The sequence below is a fragment of the Entelurus aequoreus genome, linkage group LG09, assembly GCF_033978785.1.
Source record: "Entelurus aequoreus isolate RoL-2023_Sb linkage group LG09, RoL_Eaeq_v1.1, whole genome shotgun sequence".
Taxonomy (NCBI): domain Eukaryota; kingdom Metazoa; phylum Chordata; class Actinopteri; order Syngnathiformes; family Syngnathidae; genus Entelurus; species Entelurus aequoreus.
In genome coordinates this window covers 56,863,521-56,884,920 of record NC_084739.1, presented here as the reverse complement: position 1 = coordinate 56,884,920, position 21,400 = coordinate 56,863,521, and the positions used below count along the sequence as shown (strand labels likewise).

Genomic DNA, 21,400 nt, shown 5'->3' with positions numbered 1-21,400 from the left:
TGGGTGGGTGTCGCCATCACCATCACGTCTCCACCTCATCACTGCCAACACAGCCTGGGGGGGGCAATAGACTACAGACTGTGGTGAAGTAGGCCGGCTTCGTCGCGTGAAAACACCTACAATTTTTGGTTGTGTAGGCGGTAGTTAAAAAAAAAAAAAAAATCTGCGTCCTTTCTAATTTCAATGCTTAAAAAGACACACAAAGTGCGGTAACGCCAACACTGGTTGACAGTATAACAAAATTAGTCACACTTACATTCTGTAACATTCACAGTTTTGGAAAAAGTGCAGATGTAGAAGAATTTAAAATAACCTCTTGTATATAATGTAAACAAATAATGCCTCAAAACAGGTTAATTAAATTTAAACAAAAAACAGCAGACGAGCTCTCGCCCTGCACAGCTGTTTCGTGCTTTGTAGTGTCGATATGGGCTTGCAGATCTTTATTTGCCACAGATATATACGTTTGTGCTTTGCACACAGTGCATTCTGCTTCCCATGTGTCATGGCCAGGACGAAAACACGGATATCTTTTCCGCAAATCATCCGTGAAGTTGCATTTACGTTTCGGCATCTCTCTCTTGTGTCCCGTCTGTCTCTCGACTCTCTCGCTCTCTGTCTCTGCCCCTCCCTCTCGAATGCTGCTGCGTGCGCTCACCTCCACAATTTGTTTTGTTTTCAATCCGTTCTTAACCCTGAACGAACATTGAAAATACATGCAGCCCTAACTCAAAATGCCGGACATTTTGAGGCATCTAAGAAACCCCCCCCCGGACAGCCCCGCAAAAGAGAACAGTCCGGGGAAAAGAGGACGTATGGTCAGTCTAGCTAAACACCTTTCTGCTCACCACACCACAGGAGCACTGACTCCATGCGCTCTGAATACGCACTGCTGATTGGCTGTTACATGCGCTCTGAAAACGCACTGCTGATTGGCTGTTACCGCTCTGCGTGTAACCAATCAGATGGTTCTGTGGGTGGGACAATGCTGGGTGCTGCAGAGACTTACTGACAGAGGCAGAGGCGGAACTAAGCTGAGCAGCTTGTTAAGAATTTAGTTTAGGCGGTGGCTCTTTGTTGTTAAGGCGGCCGCCTTAACAACAAAGCGCTGCGGGAAACCCTGCAAGTAATATATTGCGATATACATCGTTATCGCAGGAGGCTGCGATATATATCGCAATATAGATTTTAGGCCATATCCCCCATTCCTAGTAAACAGAGTGGAAAACCAACCAGAGAATGACCTCAATAAATACAAATTAATGAACGAATATATGAGCTTTATGTCTTTTGGAGATACCTTCCGGCAGAAGATCAACAATAGCATATCATATACTGTATAATCCGGCCGTCGTGCTCAGATGCTAATTTCAGTCAAGTCTTGAAGGTGTTTTTCTGGTTGGTGTCCTCCCAGTCCACGATGATATAAAAATGTCTTCACTGGTGTTGGAGTAGTTTCCACTTCATGGCAAAATTGAGTCTTGATGGTTTCTGGGTTGTTTCTGACCCATTTTCTTCTGTCAAAAATAAAAAGTGCTGACACATCTAAACTATTGTACAATTATTTGAAGTGATGTTTGAACATTAATCTATAGTTAAAAAAGCTCTCCGAAAGACTGGCCCAACTGGTGTGAATTTAAAATTGTAATTCTTCCTTGGACGCTCCTATTGTTCTGAGTATTGGTCATTCCTTGACAAGTCAGGCCACAAGAGGGTGTGTATTTCATATTGTACACCATGTTGTACAGGATGAATTGACTGAAAGCACGGTAACAAGTACCAGACTTTCTCATCTGTCAATTTGCCATTACGTGCGTGTCTTTTTTTTTTACACATACTCACCTAATTATCTTTACATAAACCAAACCCTATAACTGTATGGAATGTTCCAATATGTCATAAACTACACATAATTATTGTAGAACAAACAGCTTTTTTGTTTGTCTGTTTGCAAAAGGTATCATTATGAAGTGTCATGCAGCCTTTTTTCTTTCACTTAGAAACAATTGCAAACTACTGCCACAATAATAATACAAATAAATGTGTGTCCTGCCCCCCTGGGGGAAGAAAAACCCCTGCATTGAAATACTATTGAAAACTTGTTAAGTTATTAATCTGGGCAACCCTGTGCACCAGTGTTTTCAGGGTTTCTACTGGCTTGAACAGGCAGCTTGTTGATTGGTCTGAGCACTGCTGCCACCCAGCTAGAGGTGTGTGCATTATTTAGGCATGATTAAAGACACATATTGAAAATGCCTGCCTCTTAAGCCCCCCGACACCTAATCGCATCCAATGTTCCCTTTAATTTTTCATGTGTGTGAGCAAACGCAAAAACTCCCTGAGCATTCAGTGGAGCCCATGTGAGCAACATCAGATGTGCACACTGTGGCTACGCCAGCAGCACACCTGTCCCAAACCTGACTAAATAACAAGTTCAATCACAATCCATCCATCCATTTTCTACCGCTTGTCCCTTTCGTGGTCATGGGGGGTGCTAGAGCCTATCTCAGCTGCATTCGGGCGGAAGGCGGGGTACACCCTGGACAAGTCTCCACCTCATCGCAGGGCCAACAGAGATAGACAGACAACATTCTCTTATTATTATAATCAAATGGTAGCAGTCATTTCCATTAGATGATTTTCTAATAAGTGTTTAGGCCCACTTACAATGACAATAACAAAAAATACTGTTTTTCATGAACTGTGTACTTGTATTGTTTGTCTGGGTAGAGGTCCTGCTTTGGAAATAATTTGTACCCCTTTCAGACATTGCATTTAGTTCCCATTTAAACATTCACATGTTGCACAATGAGATGTAAGCAGGGGATCATGTGTACATTCCTGCAACTTCGTTTGTAAAAAATATATTTTTATTAGTATTTATTTAATATACTAACAGCATTTCATGATTAATATTCATAAATTAAGATTCCTAATAAATGACACTAAAATAAGCACACATTTGATTGGTAAATCATAGTGTAACGACCTGGAATGACACTTTATGTGTGGTGTTGGAGTTGTCCGACTTTTTGTGTGGCTGTAAACGTATCACTGGCTAAGTGCCATATGTGCATGTGTTGGCGCAAGTGAGAAAGAGCGAGCGGCTGCTGTTGATATAACAAAGTTGCTTTTGGTGTGGTTTGTACTGCAGAAAATGACCAGTTTTGGTAGATATAATTTTTTTTTACTAATGTTTTGGTGATGTGTTTATGGCCGACAAAGAGTTTTGCTCAGTAAAGTGATGGATGGAATTCATGTCCTCAAAGTGTCTCGACAGACGTTACAATATTTGAACAGGTGCAAGCCTGGCTCAGGGAGGAGGACGCCCCTGCCACGCAGAGTTCCCAGGGATTGTACCAACTAGCCCAGGGGTCACCAACCTTTTTGAAACCAAGAGCTACTTCTTGGGTACTGATTAATGCGAAGGGCTACCATTTTGATACACACTTAAATAAATTGCCAGAAATAGCCAATTTGCTCAATTTACCTTTAACTCTGTTATTATTAATAATTAATGATATTTACACTTAATTGAACGGTTTAAAAGAGGAGAAAACACGAAAAAAATTACAATTAAATTTTGAAACATAGTTTATCTTCAATTTCGAATCTTTAAAATTCTAAATTCAACCGAAAAAAAGAAGACAAAAACTTAAAAAAATAATTTATGGAACATCATTAGTAATTTTTCCTGATTAAGATTAATTTTAGAATTTTGATGACATGTTTCAAATAGGTTAACATCCAATCTACACTTTGTTAGAATATATAACAAATTGGACCAAGCTATATTTCTAACAAAGACAAATCATTATTTCTTCTAGATTTTCCAGAACAAAAATTTTAAAATAAATTCAAAAGACTTTGAAATAAGATTTAAATTTGATTCTACAGATTTTCTAGATTTGCCAGAATAATTTTTTTGAATTTTAATCATAATAAGTTTGAAGAAATATTTCACAAACATTCTTCGTCGAAAAAACAGAAGCTAAAATGAAGAATTAAATTACAATTTATTTATTATTCTTTACAATAAAAAAAATACATTTACTTGAACATTGATTTAAATTGTCAGGAAAGAAGAGGAAGGAATTTAAAAGGCAAAAAGGTATATGTGTTTAAAAATCCTAAAATCATTTTTAAGGTTGTATTTTTTCTCTAAATTTGTCTTTCTGAAAGTTATAAGAAGCAAAGTAAAAAAATTAATGAATTTATTTAAACAAGTGAAGACCAAGTCTTTAAAATATTTTCTTGGATTTTCAAATTCTATTTGAGTTTTATCTCTCTTAGAATTAAAAATGTCGGGCAAAGCGAGACCAGATTGCTAGTAAATAAATAAAATTTAAAAAATGGAGGCAGCTCACTGGTAAGTGCTGCTATTTGAGCTATTTTTAGAACAGGCCAGCGGGCTACTCATCTGGTCCTTACGGGCTACCTGGTGCCCGCGGGCACCGCGTTGGTGACCCCTGAACTAGCCCTTTCAACAAATTCTGAACAATGATGACGAAAACTGTTTTCTCTGTCGTGTCCGTGTGTCGAAAATTGTTATGCGTTTATTTTTTAATTTGATTTTGTGCGTGGCATAGATTTGCCGTGCGCAGAGTTCAACGTTCCCTTCAACGTTCCCTTAGAATACATCATTTAAAGTAGCTGTTAATACATTACGTACCACAATTTTTGAGAGCATGTAAGAGGCTGTGTCACATAAACATTTGGCCGATGCCTGGTGTAATACTGTGTGTCTGTCTACGGTCATGTATTTCTAGTTTCTTTGTGGTAAGGCTGGGCGATATGGCAAATTTTTTTTATCACGATTAATTTTTTCATATCATCCGATCTCGATTGATCTCACACTTTTTATTAAAATTAAAAGTGGGTTTTCCCGTGCAGGATTATACTGATTACTATAGATGTCCGATAATATCGGCATGCCGATATTATCGGCCAATATATGCGTTAAAATGTAATATCGGAAATTATCGGTATCGTTTTTTTTATTATCGGTATCGTTTTTTTGTTTTTTTGTGTGTTTTTTTTAAATTAAATCAACATAAAAAACACAAGATACACTTACAATTAGTGCACCAACCCAAAAAACCTCCCTCCCCCATTTACACTCATTCACACAAAAGGGTTGTTTCTTTCTGTTATTAATATTCTGGATTCTACATTATATATCAATATATATCAATACAGTCTGCAAGGGATACAGTCCGTAAGCACACATGATTGTGCGTGCTGCTGGTCCACTAATAGTACTAACCTTTAACAGTTAATTTGACTAATTTTCATTCATTACTAGTTTCTATGTAACTGTTTTTATATTGTTGTACTTCCTTTTTTATTCAAGAAAATGTTGTTAATTTATCTTATTTTACTAATTTTTTTAAAAAGTACCTTATCTTCACCATACGTGGTTGTCCAAATTAGGCATAATAATGTGTTAATTCCACGACTGCATATATCGGTTGATATCGGTATCGGTTGATATCGGTATCGGTAATTAAAGAGTTGGACAATATCGGAATATCGGATATCGGCAAAAAGACATTATCGGACATCCCTACTGATTACCGCATCCCTACTGTTTACTACTGCAGTATCTTGTAACAGACATTTCCACCATGTTTGATTGAAGTAATATATGCTAATAGCCGACAACTGTGATTTTGTTCATAAATGTGATTGTTTACTAGATGTGCAACGGTACAGGTAACCCACTCTACGGTCCGTACCTGGTTTCAGATCCACGGTTTTGCTTCTTTTTATTTCTGTCTCAAGGTTATTTAGTTTTTTTGCTAGTCATCACAAACATCCTGCAGTAAACAAAGTATAATTGGTGTAGTGAATACTTTTAGCCATTCAAACGGTAAATTGATATTTGTATTCTTTATTACTTGGAAAGATGAGTGGCGGTGGCCCACATTGTGGAGTTTTTAAAACTCAACATTTTGTGCAGTTTGAATTTGAGGTACTGTAAAATAATGTATACCAACACATAAAACAAGTTTAATGGTTATGTCAGGAACAACATGTTTTTGTTATCCACAAACAAAAACAAGAAAATTATACAAAGCATCGTTGCTTCCCTACTGTTTACTACTGCTTTAACTTCTAACAGACTTTTCCGCCATGTTTGATCAGCTAACAGCTGATCAGCGTAATCAAACTCAAAATGAATCGCGATCACGACCATATAGTCGCGCAGCCATTTGGAGACAGTCAGCTATCAGAGCAGACGTCTGGTTGGAGATGAGCAGTTACACTTCCTGTCGTAATGCTGAGAGTCTTTCTTGAATAGACGTCAATATTTCCCAACTGATAAACAAATGCATCATTCCTTATGTACGACTTGTTTGGATTACATGCAACTATTATGTTTAAGTGTTAGGAAATGTCTTTTGTGTCTTAACTGCAAGCAGAAGGCAAAGCTGGAAGCCAAGCTGCATCAGACCACATCTGCAGCTGCTGCTGCCACCTCTGGCGTGGGACCCATCCACAACTCAGTGCCTTCCAACCCGTCCTCTGCACCGGGTTTCTTCATCCATCCTTCTGACGTCATCCCTCCAACACCTAAAACTACGCCCCTCTTCATGACCCCGCCTCTTACGCCGCCAAATGAAGCTGTATCCGCAGCCTTCAGTGCTGAGCTGGCTCACCTCTTCCCTGGCTCCATGATGGACCCTGGACCTGTTAACCTGGCAGCGCACAAAAATTCCCAAAAAGCCAAACCGGTTAGTGAGCACATAATGGACGTATAGCCATTTTGAATACTAAGCAAGCATTTATGTGAGCAGGATTCATGTTGACTTTTTCCCCCAGAGCCCTATGGGCAGCGGTCTGGCTTTAGCCATTTCTCAGGCATCGCACTTCCTGCAACCTCCCCCACATCAGTCTATCATCATCGAGCGGATGCATTCTGGTAAGTCATTTGGTCGTATCTTCAGTATTTCAGTGTAAAAGTCACATAAAAAGTTATACAGTAGGTACAGTATGACTTACAACAACTCACGATTCGATTCCGGTTTTGGGGGCGACAATTCTTGATTCAACACCATTCTCGATTTAAACTGATTCTTGCAATATGTTATCTTGCAGGGGTGTAATGGTATTGTGGATACCGCTGTATTGCGGTTTCAAAATCATCACAATAATGCTGTGATGTCTGACGGTATGAAACGAAAACTTAGTGAGTGTAGTTTTTTCTGGCGCTTTTGCATAGGCTGGTCTAAAAATAAACCACATCTCCCATAATCATCTGCGCAGGGCCTAAACGGAAGGTGGAATGCCATAAAGGGGCGAAAAGGAGGAAGCATGCCGTAGAAGTGTGATCTGAGTAGATAAGAGAGGAATTGTTTTTTTGTAAACATTTCCTTAACATTTGATCAAAGTCCACCCATAACATTTTGAGTTATGTTGCTAACATTCAGACAAACAAACCCTGGCGAAAACATAACCTCTTTGGCGGAGGTATGCGTACAGAGCGCGTCACAGTGCACCGCTGCGGAGGTAAAACGTCCAGTCCAACTCTGCACACCAAGGGAAATATGAAAGGCTGAGTTACAGATGGGAGAATTATTTGTTTGGACACTCTATCCCTTCAATGATACGCGGGCAATGTTTGCTCCTTCGATAATTATGACGGTATATCAAAACTGAGGTGAACGTTATATTAAAAACGGAATCCTATAAAAAGTGGGGTGTATAAAAACAAAGGTACCATTGTAATATTACTGGTCACTGTATAATCAGACATGTTCTTGACATAATGTAACATAGCTTTGCTTTGGTTGTCAAAATCAAATGAAACGTTACTTTGTTATGTTTCTACTTGAATGAAAAGCATTATTAAATTACAATGAATTGATTAAATTATTATAAAATGTGTCATTAATGTGCGTAGGGATGGGAATTTAAGATTTTTCCAGTTCGGATTGCACTTTCAATTCTGCTTAACAATTCGGTTCCTCAACAGTTCTCTTATAGATTCTTATTTGGTGGGAAAAAATAGAAAAAAGGGTGGATTAGCATCAATTTATTTTAGTTTAGAGGTAACATGACCTTACAAAGCCTACAGTGAGGTCTAAAAAGGCAAATACGTAGTAAAAAAGGAAGAAAAAAAAAACTTTTTTGTAAATAAAGAAAAGAAAGTAATATTCTTCTGCAGAATTTAATAATGTGCAAATTACACAAGTATGTAACAAGTGATATTAACCTATTTCATGCAAGGTGAGATATGTCAAGCCTGTATTGTTTTTTTTATTATGGATGATTATGGCTTACAGTTTATAAAAACCTAGAATTGAAAATCTCAGAAAATGTAAAGTTTCAAAAACTGTAAGCCACGATGATCAAAATTATAACAAATAAAGGCTTGACATATCTCACTTTGCATGTAATGAGCTAACATCACATATTACTTTCACATTTGAAGTTAAACTGCTGACATGAATGGATTTTTGCACCATATTCAAATTTTATGAGTTTCACCTGTATAATATAATGACTGAGAAAATCTGGTTGCAGGAAAACATGCAACTTTTCTCTGACTACAATTGAACATTCACCTACCAAAAATGAAAACTTTTGACCACAAACTGATTCACTGCTCGGTGACATTTGTCTAGTGGCAGACGTGAACTAGGGTTGCCTGCCTCGGAGCCAGTCAGAATCTTTTTCCCGTCACGCTCATCTTAATGAGAAGGCATTTGTTTCAGTTTAACAAATAGCGCTAACATGATGGAAGGCGTTAGTTAGTACCTGTTGTATTCAGATGACATGCTCGCATTACTGTGCTGGGATGAGATCGGAGCGGTTCAAAACGCGACTTTCATTTGTAATTATTGCATGCTGTGTGTTGAAATGTTTCAGCATATTGCTCACATTTCCTCCTCTTGATGAACTCAGCCTTATAATTATTACAAGTAGCACTGTTGTAATCTTTTCTTGTAAAATGTAGTCAACTGAAGAGCGTTTGTTGCACTCGGGCTCTGCCATTTTGTAAACTGATGTCACTACGCCACGTCATCCCCACCCGGAAGGATCGATAAAAGAAACGTTTGAATGAATGGCAAGCGATTCCAAGGAATTGATACACTGGGAACCAGTTCTGAACAAGAACCAGTTTTCGATTCCCATCCCTAAATGTGCTATTAATCTGCAATATGTAGTCAATAAACTGTGTAAAGCCAATGAAGGTTTCCTTGGTCGTAATGGTTAAATTTCCTCCCAGGAGCTCGTCGCTTTGTGACGTTGGACTTTGGCCGACCCGTCCTGCTGACTGATGCGCTGATCCCGACCTGCAGCGACCTGGCCTCTCTGTCTATAGATATTTGGACGCTGGATGAGGAGGTGGATGGACGCAGACTGGTGGTGGCCACTGACATCAGCACCCACTCGCTCATTCTGCATGACCTGCTGCCTCCGCCCACCTGCAGGTTCATGAAGGTCTGCCCTAATAAACATACTAAGTTGAACATACTGTATGTATTTGAACGTATGTATTTATCATGTGCATTTTGCTGGCATATTAGTACACAAACTGTTGTTCAGGGGACTTTAACAGTACTTGCTAGAAAGTTCTTAGCAGGTTAAAGAATGTCAAAAACTCTAAAATTTCAACATTGTATATGCCATTGTCATTAAGGAGATGCACGTGTGATCACAGCCAGCAATAATTATGTTTTGGTGGGGTAGTAAAATATTTCTTTATTTGACTTTTCTGTAGATCACTGTGATTGGACGCTATGGTAGTACAAATGCCCGGGCAAAGGTTCCATTGGGCTTTTACTACGGCCATACCTATATTCTACCCTGGGAGAATGAGCTTAAATTGATTCACGATCTCATACGGGGAGATCATGAATCTGCTCGTCAGCCCGATGTGGATCAGCACTTGACCATGATGATTGCATTACAGGAAGACATCCAGTGCAGGTATGACAGAAAGTACATTATAATGAGCTTGTTCATGTTATGCTTTTTCAATTCAAACTAAAACACGGGTGGATGATTTGTCCTTATGGACAAGACTTGAACTACAAACACTCTTGTGAAAAGTGACGATCTCATAGTTTGTATAAACTTACGAATTGTGAAACTGCTTGTTTCACTTCTTATGAGGTCAGTTTGCAACGTTTATGCAGCTGCGTACAGTGTGCTAACTTTCCAAAGTGTTGTCAGCATTATATCCCGCCCACTTTTGGCATGTAATGACTAAAACTACACACAGCTTGGCACTCAGCATCAAGGGTTGGAGTTGGGGGTTAAATCACCAAAATGATTCCCGGGCGCGGCGCCGCTGCTGCCCACTGCTCCCCAAGGGGATGGGTCAAATACAGAGGACACCACATCTAGTGTGTGTGTGACAATCATTGGTACTTTAATCTTAATCTACAGCTAATAACGATTTGGCAAAGTTTGGCTACTAAACCTTAGCTATCATTGAATATCTATTCTATCATAACAACATGAATGCAAATTGTTAATTGCTGCCCTGGTACTGCTTTTCTTTTGTGTTTTTTCACACACTTTCTTTTCTGGGACACGTGCTTCGTGCGTCTAAGTGTTTAAGAGACAGTAATAAGTGACCCTTGTTATTTGCATATATCACTTAAAGCGTGAGTAAAGAATGTGTGAAGAATGCACTACCGACCTGTTAAGTCTGAAAGAGAAAGAGATTATATAGTATTATCTGCTCACAGATGGTACCTGGTGGTTGTTTGAGCAGGACTGTATTGGAACACTTACATGTAATCCAATACTTGTGTGCTGATATCGGACTGGGACACCTCTACAAAGCTCATTAAGGGCTTGATTTACTAAGATCCAAATACCATGCGATACACAGTTTATGCAAAAAATAAAATAGTGCGTACTATGAGTGGGTGTGTTGCGTGTGATCGACTAACAATGCGTTTGCAATTGAAAAGTAGTGCAGGCGGCCTTATTTTAATGAGGATTTTGCGTGCAGGGCTTTTAACACAGAGATGATCATTTTCATCACATTCATGTTATCATGCTCCCTGTGTGCGATGTGTTGAACCAGCAGCAGACATCTATAATCTGTAACACCTTTTCTGATTAGCGATCTAGACAACAGAAACATGTGCACACCGACACTTTCTGACACTTTTCTTTCACTTTCACATTGCAAGTGTGCAAGGCTGTAGATCCCATCACCAGCGCATTTGTGCGTCTAGTATGACTAAAACGCAAGAAAATGCATATTAAAAGACGTATTTTCATTTAAGAGGTATATTAATATATTTCCTAAAAAAAACGAACATTAAATAAAGCGCCAACAAACACAAAAACGCATCAAAAATTGTAAAATGAAATTGTTGAATAGACGATTTGTCCTATATTTTTATTTCAGAATGTTGACACACACACACACGTAGGACGCAGGATTCTCGTCTTTCCATCGTCTGTCTGTGCACCGTAAGCACTGATTTTGTGTGTGGATCTGTCAGTTTGCACGCCCCTATGACACTTGCTAAATAAAACACCAACTAGTCTAAAACAGTGATGAGTGTGTTAAATAATATTTGCATTTCCTCTTCCCAGTATTGTTGCCGTTTGGATGACCAGCATATATTTGGCATAATAATGAAGACAGAGACGCAAAATGGATTGCACGTCTTATTCTGCTCAATTAACAGACACAATTTACTTAGCACACGTTTAGTAGATCAGCTTTGCATGTGTTATCAAGTTTGCATGTGTTTTAGTACACGCAAAACTTTAATAAATCAGGCCCTAGGAGTCATATATAAAATATAATACAATTTAAATGTATGGTTGCGCAGAGAGCCACCATATAATTATAATATGTTTAAAATTATAAACATTTATGATATAGTTATTTGTAGGGATGTAACCATATCAAGATCCCACGGTATAATATTGTCATGGCATTAAGGCCATAGTACGATATTGTTGTGGTATTGTTAACAACAAAAAAGCTTGGTAAAAATGACATTGTGTGTAAAAAAAAATAAAAAAAATGGCAAGAATGTTAAGGATAAACACACTTACTGTAATTGCAGACAAACATAATGCTCAAATCATATGTATTATTGCAAACAGGAATTTTTACATGCAGAGAATAGTTCTGAAACAAAGTGTTTTAAGTAACATTAGTTGAGTGTATTTAAGCTGACAATGTAAACATCCAGTTTAACAAGTGTAAAACAATGTACAGTTTAGTGTTTTTAAACTTTTAACTTCCTGAGAAGCATTGTCCTATGCAGTGGACATTTTGTATTAGATTGCTGATTCTCGGGAGGTTAACTGACAATTTAACTTTTATTTAATGTAAATACCTCACAAATTGATGTTTGGCCTCATTGGCATCTTGGCTTCACATCAAGGATATTTTCCTGGTGATGGTTCCTCAAGTGGCTTCTCAATTTATTTATATTCCTTGTTGTAGATGTGCAGTGTTTTATTGCATGTCTGCTGTCCCACATGAGAAGTTACTCAAAAATGAACTCACTGCTTTTCTACTTATTCATCAGACCAACAAGAGACTCCAATATCCTCTGTTGTTTTTGTGTTCATCGTAAAACCAAAATGTGTCCATACTTCTTATTTAAACTTCACAGGAGGTTCTCCACTCTGCTCGTCACGGGAGATTTAGACACGTTCCTATTTAATTGCGCCAGAAAAACACTACTTTGATGATGAGCACTTCAAGTTCTCGTTTGATACCGTCACATACCATGGCATTATTACTAGCATTTGAAACCAAAATATTGCGATATTAACAATACCGTTACACCCCAGTCATTTGTGTACAGTTGTCCAAGTTTTTTGTCTTCTTGTTATACAGGTACAATCTGGCTTGTCATCGCTTGGAGACACTCCTGCAGAATATCGACCTGCCACCTCTCAATAGCGCCAACAACGCCCAGTACTTCTTACGCAAACCAGACAAGGTGGTAGAGGAGGACCAACGTGTTTTTTCAGCCTACCAAGATTGCACCCAACTTCAGCTGCAGCTCAACCTGGCTCATCATGCCGTCCAGCGACTGCGCGTGTCACTCGGTGCCAGTCGAAAGTCTTTCCCCACCACCAAGTCTCAGGAAGCGCCAGACCTGGTCCACAACTCCTCCACAGAGCAGCTGAGAACCATCATCCACTACCTTCTGGACACGCTGCTTAGCCTGCTGCACTCTAACAATGGTAAGAAGGGGATTAGACATTTATTGATGCCAGGGCCACAATCTCATGATTGATATGCATACTAATTTAGCCATACGTATGTGGATACATTATCAGGCCATTCGGTGCCGTCGGTGCTCCAGAACACCTTCCATGCGCAGGCTTGTGAGGAACTCTTCAAACACCTTTGCCTCAGTGGGACACCAAAAATCCGTCTTCATGCTGGCCTGCTGTTGGTGCAGCTGTGTGGGGGCGAACGCTGGTGGGGACAGTTCCTGTCTAATGTACTGCAGGAGCTCTACAACTCTGAACAACTGCTCATCTTCCCCCAGGACAGGTAGGACACTTTGTTTCACCTCTACAGGTACAGATACTTTATGTCATCATCCCGTTTATTTAGACCATCAAGCCTTCTTTTCTTGTTCAGTATTTTGTTGACGTGAGATCCAAAGGAGTCTTGTCTAGAGCTGGACGATATGGAACAAAACGCATATCCCGATATATTTTGGCTGAATACAGATATATACTCCAATATTTTTTCCGTAAAATTAGTTTAGACAAACTCAAAGCCAAATATAGGTGTCAAGTTGGTTTATTGAAACATATACTTAACATGAGTAACTTCATTAAAATGTTTAAGTGTAAATGCACATTAAAAAAATATAAAGACAAAATCTATTTTCAAACTAAATATAATCTTTAATTTTCTTTAAAGCAAACATTTAGCTATACTTAACTCCTCAGCTAATAACCAAAACACAAAAGAATACAAAAATAAATAAAGTGGTTAGTTTAAGAGGATTTCTTTTAAATGTTGTCAGCAACTTAAATATAATTGACCTTTCACAGTAGTAGTTTTTTTAGGTCAACATTTCTACAAAACATATGCACGTCCTTGTTCCCTCCCAAGATTTTGACCAGGAACACCAACATGTTAACTGCAATAGAGATGTTCTGTGGGAGGTGACAATACTGCCACTGCAGCTCAACAGTTGCAACTGGGAAGTGTAGTCAATTATAGTGTGTCAATTATTTTCAGCAGCTTTTTAAGTCTGTTTTCTTTTCTACGTTTGCAACTGGGAGCATATCTTCAGCAATGTGATGGGACACCGCTTTTATAATAGCACATACCTTTGCTTTCTTTTGTAACACAAAAGGAAAAAGAAGCAATTAGTGAGCTCCAAATTCCAATATATATTGATATGAACTATTTTTTTTGTTTTCAATATCTGCTTAAAAGAAATACCGATATATTGATCATATTTAGGGTTATAACGATTCCTTTTAACAATTTGAGTCGATTCAGAATTTGTGGTTGCCGATATAATTCAGGGACGATATTATTTGTTTAGAACGATACCATACGAAACAGTCCAATGAGTTGAAATCGATTCAGTAACTTTTTTGCAAAATTAGTCAACCAGTGTGACTGTGAAATAAATACTGGATACTGGACACTGCAGCTGAAGTTTCCTATATTACTGTTATTTCTTGTCACGGAATAGATTATGAAATGGAATATGAAAACAAACGAGAAAGTAAACAACAAATAATGGCTAAGGCATTAACATCTTGTTTGATTAAGTCATATTTAAATAACCAACACTTAAGGTTGAAGGAACAAAAGGAAACACTTTCTGCTCTCATTTTCAATATAAGTAGGTCAAGCCAAAATTGTAATCGGTAGATTTACCTGCTATTGTTAATATCAACAATAAAGTGCAACCAACATCTCTTCAGGTTGAATCAACTGTAGGTTTACCTGCTACTTTTACTGTTGGTTTTTTGACATTGAAATAATACAAATACAAATACATCAATATAAAAAATTAAGTAGTCAACCCAGCCCTAATTGAAATCAATGTAATCGGTGCTTGTCCCCCACCCCCCAAAAAGTCACAATTTTAAAGGCCTACTGAAATGATATTTTTTTATTTAAACGGGGATAACCGTTCCATTCTATGTGTCATACTTGATCATTTCGCGATATTGCCATATTTTTGCTGAAAGGATTTAGTAGAGAACATCGACGATAAAGTTGCAACTTTTGGTCGCTGATAAAAAAAAGCCTTGCCTGTACCGGAAGTAGCGTGACGTCAAAGGTTGAAGGCTCCTCACATTTCCCCATTGTTTTCAATGCAGCGAGAGCGATTCGGACCGAGAAAGTGACGATTACCCCATTAATTTGAGCCAGGATGAAAGATTTGTGGATGAGGAACGTGAGAGTGAAGGACTAGAGTGCAGTGCAGGACGTATCTTTTTTCGCTCTGACCTTAACTTAGGTTCAAGCTGGCTCATTGGATTCCACACTCTCTCCTTTTTCTATTGTGGATCACGGATTTGTATTTTAAACCACCTCGGATACTATATCCTCTTGAAAATGAGAGTCGATAACGCGAAATGGACATTCACAGTGACTTTTATCTCCACGACAGTACATCGGCGAAGCACTTTAGCTACGGAGCTAACGTGATAGCATCGGGCTTAACTGCAGATAGAAACAAAAGAAATAAACCCCTGACTGGAAGGATAGACAGAAAATCAACAATACTATTAAACCATGGACCTGTAAATACACGGTTAATGCTTTCCAGCCTGGTGAAGCTTAACAATGCTGTTGCTAATGACGCCATTGAAGCTAACTTAGCAACGGGACCTCACAGAGCTATGCTAAAAACATTAGCTATCCACCTACGCCAGCCAGCCCTCATCTGCTCATCAACACCCGTGCTCACCTGCGTTCCAGCGATCGACGGAAGGACGAAGGACTTCACCCGATCATCCGTGCGGTCGGCGGCTAGCGTCGGATAGCGCGTCTGCTATCCAAGTCAAAGTCTTCCTGGTTGTGTTGCTACAGCCAGCCGCTAATACACCGATCCCACCTACAACTTTCTTCTTTGCAGTCTTCATTGTTCATTAAACAAATTGCAAAAGATTCACCAACACAGATGTCCAGAATACTGTGGAATTTTGAGATGAAAACTGAGCTTTTTGTATTGGATTCAATGGTGTCCGAATACTTCCGTTTAACTACTGATGTCACGCGCATACGTCATCATACATAGACGTTTTCAACCGGAAATTTAGCGGGAAATTTAAAATTGCACTTTATAAGTTAACCCGGCCGTATTGGCATGTGTTGCAATGTTAAGATTTCATCATTGATATATAGATATCAGACTGCGTGGTCGGTAGTAGTGTGTTTCAGTAGGCCTTTAACATTTAACATGCCTTTAAACACTTATATAAATATTGTATGAAATACAATACAATTGTCTAAACTACTACAGCAGTCTACAGTATCTTCTTACAGCTGTTTTACCGCCAAACACACCATCAGCAGCTTTAACATATTTTCATGGATAAATGTTTGCCGTTTAGATATTATTTTAACGTTCTTGGCTGGCATTATCGACTCATTCTGCTTCAGTGTGGTGCAAACGAGCAGTGCTATACGCCAACTGCTTCACCAAGTTAGCTAGCTACACGCTTTGTCAAGATTTAGATTTTTCATTTCTATAATCCACTGAATATCATCCCCTTCTTCTCAGCACTGTCCTTCACACTCAGTTTTTTCCTTTCTATGCTAATGCTAGTGAGTGAGACCTGATGTTTTGGTTGGATCTTACGTGACTCACCGTGATATTCGCTGGGGATGCTTGTAACTAAATGTTTTGCCCTCAACCAAAAATGTAGGAAAACCAAATATTGTATCCACCATTCTCCTTATGTTCCTGGACAAAGTCACAAGTGAATGTGATAGCAATCGATTTTGGTTGTCAGTCTGCCAGTCCGAGTGGCCTCTACTGAGATTTGTTGCACTGCACATGTGCTACATAGGTTGTCGAGGTATATATATAATTAACAGGAAATAAAGGATCACATGTATGAAGAATAGTTTGTAGGGGTGTAACAATTGATCCATTTATCGACAGATAAATTTATCTCAGGCATCATCAAAATAAGAATAATGGATAACTATGGTAGCTGAGGAAGGTCACAACAAACACAAATGTCACCAGACAATATCATAAATTAAAACACAAACATTTTCAGCTACAGCATGATTGCAAAAGCCACAACAAATACAAACGACACAACCCAATTAATTAAAGCAACAACACAACTTTAAGCCACAAAAGACGCGACCACCACACCAGAAGTGACAGCGCAGCAAGTTACGGCGACACACCGACTACAGCAACACAACAACACGGCAGCCACGGAAACGTCATTTAATCAGAAACAAGGAGGCTATGGAAATTAGAAAGCGAGGGGCCAACAACATCAACAGGGATTACGGACATAGATTCTTCAGCGCACCTGGGACACTGTCTGTCATTGACGAAGATAGGGTGGAGAACAGATACTGTATGGTTGGGGAAATGTTTTAAGCAGGTAAATCTACTGTTAAAATGTTGGCAACTGTACTTTTATTGAAAATTGCTTGAATGTTGAAAATGTGAGCAGAAAAGGTTTCCCCTTTATAATTCAACCTAAAGTGTTGGTTGTACTTTATGCAAATAAGATGTGAATGCATTGGCCATTAATTGTTGTTTACTTGCTTCTATGTATCCATAGTTAATTTATACATAATTCCATTACAAGAAATAACAGGAATATAGGAAACTTCACCTGCAGTGTCTAGTATCCAGTATTTATTCTACAGTCAGACTGGTTGATTTTTTTTGCTAAAAAGTTACTGAATCGATTTTATCTCACTGTATCGTTTCGGATCGAATCGTTCTTCAAATGAATTGTTACACCCTGAATAAATGGCGTTTGAAAATGAACATTCTACTCTATTAATGTTGTTTCTCCATCTGTGTCTATCTCAGAGTGTTCATGCTGCTGTCCTGCCTTGGCCAAAGATCACTGAGCAACAGTGGCGTGTTGGAGGGTCTCCTGAACCTCCTGGACAGCCTGTTGTCTCCGTTGCAGCAACCGCAAGCTGCTGCACTACACAGGACTGAAGGTACTTCACCAATCACAGGCAGGCTGACAAGTAGCTAACAATAATTCTTACATCTTCAGTTTGTAATTTTTGTGTATTTTGAATTGACTTGTATGTCTTTTGATTTTAAATGCAATTGTTATTAGTTAATCTGACTGACTGTGTGTGCATGCGTGTGTGTGTTTGCAGGTGTTCTGGATATCCCAATGATCAGTTGGGTGGTAATGCTCGTTTCCAGACTTTTGGACTACGTGACAAGTTCAGAAGATGAAGCTTCAGGTGGGAAGAAACATCTTGGAGGCAAAGAGAGAGAAAGATCTTCTACAGGTACATGAGCATGTATAAATGTCACTATATCATTCATTTTGTTAATTGACATACAGCACACATTTCAGAGTACTTCTTTGTGGAGTTCTAAGAGCTTCCTCAGCCACTGTAGACAAATAGTTGTTTTTTTCCTCTTACCCAGGAATTCAGTGGAGCTTTATAAACAACAGCCTTCAGTCTCAGAACAGCAGCAGGGTAGCTAAAGGCAGTAGCAGCAGCCTTGACAGACTTTACTCCCGCAAGATTCGCAAGCAACTTGTCCACCACAAGCAGGTACATGTGTCTCATTCCTTTACAACTCAATCCCCCTGTGATATCCTGTAGTGTACAGGACACATTTCATATACAACACGCCTACACATAAATATTTTGAATTCAAACCATCACAGAGATATTAATTAAACAAATTAGCCTTGTTCCGAACAATCTGTTTGTGATTTGCCAACAATTTTGACGTCGTTAATATGTTACATCAGCGGATATATCCGTACATGGTGGAGGTTTTTCGGAAGACGCATGTGTGAGTCGAGCATTTTTTTTTCCGTGAATCATTGTAGTTCATACTAAAATAGGTATTGGTTTTATTGACCAGCACAGATCACTACAGCAACCTCAAGCCTCGTTTAAAGAAGTAAAAAGGGCCTATATAACTTTGTGTGTCATGACAATGTACCATTTGGAAGGCCGCTCTTTTACCTCCGATTTAAATTTGTGGGTTGGGAGGGATGGTCAGTCGGCGTCTGCTATTAAAGATAGTTAGTTAACAAGGTGTGTTTATTATTCTTTCACACCTTACGCACCGCTTTTTCACACGAGTACACCGAGACATTTAGGTGCTTGTTTGAAAGATCTTAAGAAATAGTTTAACCAGAAAAAACATCAAGTTACTAACTTTACCCACTGACTTGTAATGATGCAGTAAAGACTGGACATACATTTTTGGGGGGGGGGAGCATAATGTCCATCACAGGGATTAATATTAGGACAACAGTGTTTCCCATAAACTGCCAGGATACCTGTGGTGGTGGGGGCGTGGCTATGGGCGTGGTCACCATGACATCATCGAGTACTTTGCATAATTTACTACAATGATATGCTTTTCTCTAAAAAGGCTCAAAAAATGTATACTTACTAATTAATAATAACAGTTTTGTTTTAAACGTCCATCCATCCATCCATTTTACAATATAATTACAACACTTTATGTACATATTTATATACAGATTTGAGCAATAAGTTATTCACTGAAATATGTTTATTAATTGTGGTTCTTACAAAAAATATATCTTATAAAATATAAAAGCTAAAATGTCTCTTAAAGCTCTGCCCCTTTAATTAGTGCATACTAAATAATTTAACTTTAGCCTACTACTACAACCATATTATTTACCAGCAACATAAAGTGAAACAGAGGCAGAGGTGTCCTGCCACAGTCAGTAACAAATAAACAGAAAACAGTAGTGGTCAAATACAAATAAGGCAACAAGAGAAGTATCCTACACTTGTCTTTTGTAAAGTAAATCTGAACAGCCTATATAGGCATCTACATCAACTATATGATTTGCCTGAGAAGCTGGACATTTTATTTTATTTTATTTGTGGCGGACGTAATTCTTTTGTGGCGGGCCGCCACAAATAAATGAATGTGTGGGAAACACTGGACAATTACATATATAAATGTACTCACCAGAAGCCAAAAATTGTGCACAATGCCAGCTTGTAGTCGGTCTTGATGTTACTTACATCAAGACCGGAAGTGATCCTGCGTGACGTCACATGATCAGGAAGTGATGTAAGTAAACCCCCGTTTTGAAATATTTTAAAACTCTTTGCAAATAAAAACAAAAGATGCTAAACATGTTTAAATATTCAAATGACAACAACATGGCTCTTATGGAGCCAGAACAACGTCCCTAATAACCTGAAAGTTGGTAGCACAGATTGTTATACGGTCAGTGGTCAGGTGAATGCTTTTCAGTGCAAAGATGAGTGAGGAGACTGACTGCTGTGCTCACTGGCAAAATTCCTTTCAGAATACACCCTGACTGGACTTTAAATAAAACTGTTGCCAAGCTTTGAACAAATTGATGATGTGCATTCAAGAGATATGCTGACAATAAAATTGTATTTGTGTCCAAATATTGAGTTATTTTTAAAATTAATTTAATTTATGGAAGCGAGTAATCTATTATTAATCCCAATTCAAGTGTGATTAATCATATTTTAGGAAGTAATCGTTTGACAGCACTAAGATATATATTTTTGACAGCAGCCCCAATTGATCTATATTAAACTGTTATACTTAGAGCTTTATACCAAATATATGTTTGGTGCGCTCTGCAGTTAAGTAAAGAAACACTGTATTAGGAAGTGCAGTATATTATGCACTTTTTTGATGTTGTCCTGCAGCAGAGGTATTCATGATGCCCTTTTCTCTGTAGCAGTTAAATCTATTGAAAGCCAAACAAAAAGCTTTAGTGGAGCAAATTGAGAAAGAGAAGATCCAAAGCAACAAAGGTTCCTCCTACAAACTACTTGTGGAGCAGGCAAAGCTCAAGCAAGCTACATCCAAGGTAGGAAGTTTGTTACGTTGTAATAAAACCAATGTGACCAATGTTTTTAGAAAGTTAATGTATTTTACAATTGACATAACTTGTTTCTTAAGCACTTTAAAGACCTAATCCGTCTGCGGCGGACGGCTGAATGGCCCCGCTCTACGTTGGACACGGAGTCTGCAACAGCCAAAGAAACACCAGAGGTTGAGCCGCTGCCTTTTACATTGTCCCACGAGCGCTGCATCTCTGTGGTGCAGAAGCTAGCCCTGTTTCTCCTGTCCATGGACTTTACCTGTCACGCAGACCTTTTGCTGTTTGTCTGCAAGGTACTGTCTTACATGAATTGGTTTTCTCTGTTGGCATGCAAGAAATATGATCAATTAGTTGACTAATC

At 38.6% G+C, this 21,400-nt stretch overlaps 1 protein-coding gene across 4 annotated transcripts in view; it reads left to right on the top strand.

Moving 5' to 3' along the window:
• The window catches only part of birc6 (baculoviral IAP repeat containing 6), a 210,306-nt gene that overhangs the window by 79,241 nt on the left and 109,665 nt on the right, over positions 1-21,400 (top strand). For 2 of the 4 annotated variants that reach the window (XM_062058988.1, XM_062058985.1), the window contains exons 25-35: positions 6,426-6,737; positions 6,826-6,925; positions 9,236-9,450; positions 9,731-9,939; positions 12,839-13,191; positions 13,288-13,507; positions 18,009-18,145; positions 18,314-18,451; positions 18,594-18,724; positions 20,893-21,024; positions 21,117-21,332. In XM_062058988.1, coding sequence (XP_061914972.1) covers positions 6,426-6,737; positions 6,826-6,925; positions 9,236-9,450; positions 9,731-9,939; positions 12,839-13,191; positions 13,288-13,507; positions 18,009-18,145; positions 18,314-18,451; positions 18,594-18,724; positions 20,893-21,024; positions 21,117-21,332 — 2,163 coding nt within the window. The remainder of the gene's footprint in view (positions 1-6,425; positions 6,738-6,825; positions 6,926-9,235; positions 9,451-9,730; positions 9,940-12,838; positions 13,192-13,287; positions 13,508-18,008; positions 18,146-18,313; positions 18,452-18,593; positions 18,725-20,892; positions 21,025-21,116; positions 21,333-21,400) is intronic. The other 2 variants (XM_062058987.1, XM_062058986.1) reach the window with 2 other exon arrangements.